General features: G+C 35.8%; 1 protein-coding gene across 1 annotated transcript; it reads left to right on the top strand.

Annotated features, from left to right (window-relative positions):
• Window positions 1–1,104: 1,104 nt before the first annotated feature.
• LOC145661067 (52 kDa repressor of the inhibitor of the protein kinase-like) lies at window positions 1,105–1,848 on the top strand. The gene has a single exon (XM_081726509.1). The coding sequence runs from the start codon at window positions 1,105–1,107 to the stop codon at window positions 1,846–1,848; it is 744 nt and encodes a 247-aa protein (XP_081582635.1).
• Window positions 1,849–3,146: the final 1,298 nt, after the last annotated feature.

Genomic DNA, 3,146 nt, shown 5'->3' on the forward strand with positions numbered 1-3,146 from the left:
TTAAAAGAAGGTAGTTTTACGGATGTTGCTCCTGCTACAGCTACTTGCGACAATGAAACAGAATGGACACATGTTGAATCACACAATACGGTACGTTTACATTCAGAAAATGTAGTTTTTCAAACTGAAAATTTGCTGTCGAATTTTGCGAAACAAGATGAAAATGACATTGAATGCATAGCTCAAAATACGCGTAGCACATGTTTATCAGAGCAAAGAAAGATTGAAATATTGTGCCACGAATTTCGGCCTTCACCTTCATTCGCATTTCCTGTTCGGACTTTTGGAAAACGAAATTTAAAATTTCAGGCGAAATGGTTGGACAGATGGAAATGGCTTACTTACTCCAAAGTGTTAGAAGGTGCTTTCTGTAGATACTGTGTTTTGTTTTGTAGTGAGTTCGTTAGAAAAGGCTCTAATCAAATTTCGGGTTCTTTAGTAAGTGTTCCATTTGTAAGATGGAAAGATGCTATTGAAAGATGAACATGAACAGAACGACTATCACAAAAAATGTACAGTTTTCGCTGATAACTTCTTGTCTGTGATGCAGGGTAAGGAAGATGATATTGCTAGAAAGTAGACGACTCTCAACGCCGAATAGAAGCAGAAGAAAAAAGAGCTGCTCTGCTTCCTATAATTAAAACCATCATATTGTGTGGACAATACGAAATACCGCTTAGAGGCAATAAGGACAGTGGCATTTTTAGTTTAGAGAAACCAGCTGAAAAGAATGGGAAGTTCAGGGGCATACTGCGTTTGCTTGCATCCAGTGACGAAACTTTGAAAGCTCACTTAACAAATGGTTAAAAAAAAAAAAAAGCTTCATATATAAGCCCTCGAATTCAAAATGAAGTCATAGAAATTTGTGCTAATCTCATACTGAAAAAAATAGTTTCCGAAGTTAATGATTCAGGTGCATTTAGCATTCTAGCTGATGAGACATTCGATGTTTCTGGTACCAAGCAATTTTCTCTATGCGTGCGATATGTTAATTCGCAAACCATATTGATGGACGATTTTCTTTCTTTTGTTCCTGTTTTAGACCTTACTGGAGCAGGGCTATATGAAAGTCTTATTTCAAAATGTTCATAGTTGGGCCTTGATATGTCCAAATTGATTGGTCAGGGTTACGACGGAGCTGCTTCTATGGCAGGAAAGTTCAAAGGTGTGCAGGCAAAAATTAAAGAAATCTATTCTAAGGCTGTTTATGTGCATTGCGCTAATCATCGCTTGAACCTAGCTCTGTCATCATCGTTTTCAGTTCCTTATGCGCGAAATGCACTGTCAACTGTTCAAAACATTTGTAATTTCTTTCGCAATCATCCATATGCATCGCATGTTTTAAAGGAAAATATAAAAGAGTATCTTCTTGAGAGCAAAAGATCCAAATTGTTAGCTCTATGTGAAACAAGATTTGTGGAGAAACATGATGTTATTCTTATCTTTGTAGAACTTCTAACCCCGATTGTTGCTAGTCTTCACACCTTAACAGAGAGCGCCAAAGGCATATCACATGAGGCTAATGTCTTACTCTCTACTGTTAGCAAGGGTTCTTTTCTGGTATCACTCTTGGTCTGTGAAAAGTTACTTGGTTTCACAGTAAACTTATCGACATACTTACAGAATCCAGAACATGATCTGAGTTCTGCTATATCTTATGTGTCCGATATTATTACTCAATTTAGAATTTTGCGAAGCAATGCGGAACATAGGTTTCACGAAATATTTGTGAAAGCTAGTATGATGACGAAAGAACTTTTTGATGAAGAGATTAAAATCCCACGAACTTGCTTTCAAGGGCAAGCGCTCAAGAATTCTATCGTAGAGCTGTTTTTATTCCATGCTTAGATGATTTAGTGACCCAACTGGAAAATAGATTTCAAGAAACTGCTGAACTGATTGCTGCTTTTGAAATTCTTCTGCCTCGCAAACTGGCGAAAGAAAGAGCAGAAATCTTGAAAGAGCTTGAACCCTATTTGCAAAATTGTGTTTCTTCGTCAGTTCTGGAAAATGAATATCAACTTTGGTGTTTGAAGTGGTCTTCAATACCATTTACAGTTAAGACCGAAAACAGCTGTAGAAGCATTTGTTTCGTGTGAGATAGCATTTTATCCCAACATTCACATGTTGAAAGTGCTCGCATCCCTACCTGTGTCGACAGCTGCAGTTGAACGATCTTTTTCTACAATGAAGAGGTAAAGTCTTTTGTTTGGAACAGAATGGGAGATGAAAGATTGTCGGGCCTTGCATGGATGTAAATACATTGGGACATTAATTTATCACCGATTGAAGTCCTAGATGTGATGAGTCGGCAATCACGTCGCATTAACATGGTTCTTTGAACAATTCTATGTGTGTGTTTATTTTATTAGTGTGGTTCGACACGTGTAAATTATGTAGATATTAAGGAACTGCTGCTTGATGTGTATATAGTGAAACAGCGTGTGTTGTGTCTATTTAATAAAACAAATGTGAAACTGTGGGTGGGACATGTATTCTACAACCACTAGTTTGATATGAAGACTGAAAAGAAGTATGTGGATATTATTTGGAACTTTCTGGAATAAAATTACCAAATAAGGTAAGTATTTTCTACATAAAATTATTTTAGTAATTTGCTTTGTTAAGAAACTAAGCACTACTATATTCTACAGACAATTTGTGACATTTTTAATTAAAACATAAGTTGCATACAGTTAGTCAATAAAAGATGTTTCTCCTGTGTTTATTCGTGCAAATTACGTTATTTGAAAATTTACCGTTTTTCTGCGCCACCCTGTATTATCAATGACAGCGATGGGGCTCACACATGTCTCAGCTAGTTTCAAATCACTGGCTGCTCACATTAGGACCACGTAATAGGTTATTATTATTATTATTATTATTATTATTATTATTATTATTATTATTATTATTATTATTATTATTATTATTATTATTATTATTATTATTCTAAAGTGAACTCTATGAACCTTTAAAGCTGTAGCCTGACATTAAAAAATTAAATATTCTATACAGGGATCAATATAAACTTCGACGTGACCCCCTCTCCCCCCCCCCCGAAACAAAATTCTGCGTACGTGCTTGTTTTGATTGCCTAACAATTACCACCAAATAAGATGAATTCACATCTTTCGGGCAAGTGA

Source organism: Thermobia domestica, chromosome 9 (genome assembly GCF_964235325.1).
Source record: "Thermobia domestica chromosome 9, izTheDome1.hap1.1, whole genome shotgun sequence".
Taxonomy (NCBI): domain Eukaryota; kingdom Metazoa; phylum Arthropoda; class Insecta; order Zygentoma; family Lepismatidae; genus Thermobia; species Thermobia domestica.

What these genes read in the sequence shown, in the direction of transcription:
- LOC145661067 (XM_081726509.1), top strand. Translation starts at nt 1,105, where the DNA reads ATGTCCAAATTGATTGGTCAGGGTTACGACGGAGCTGCTTCTATGGCA.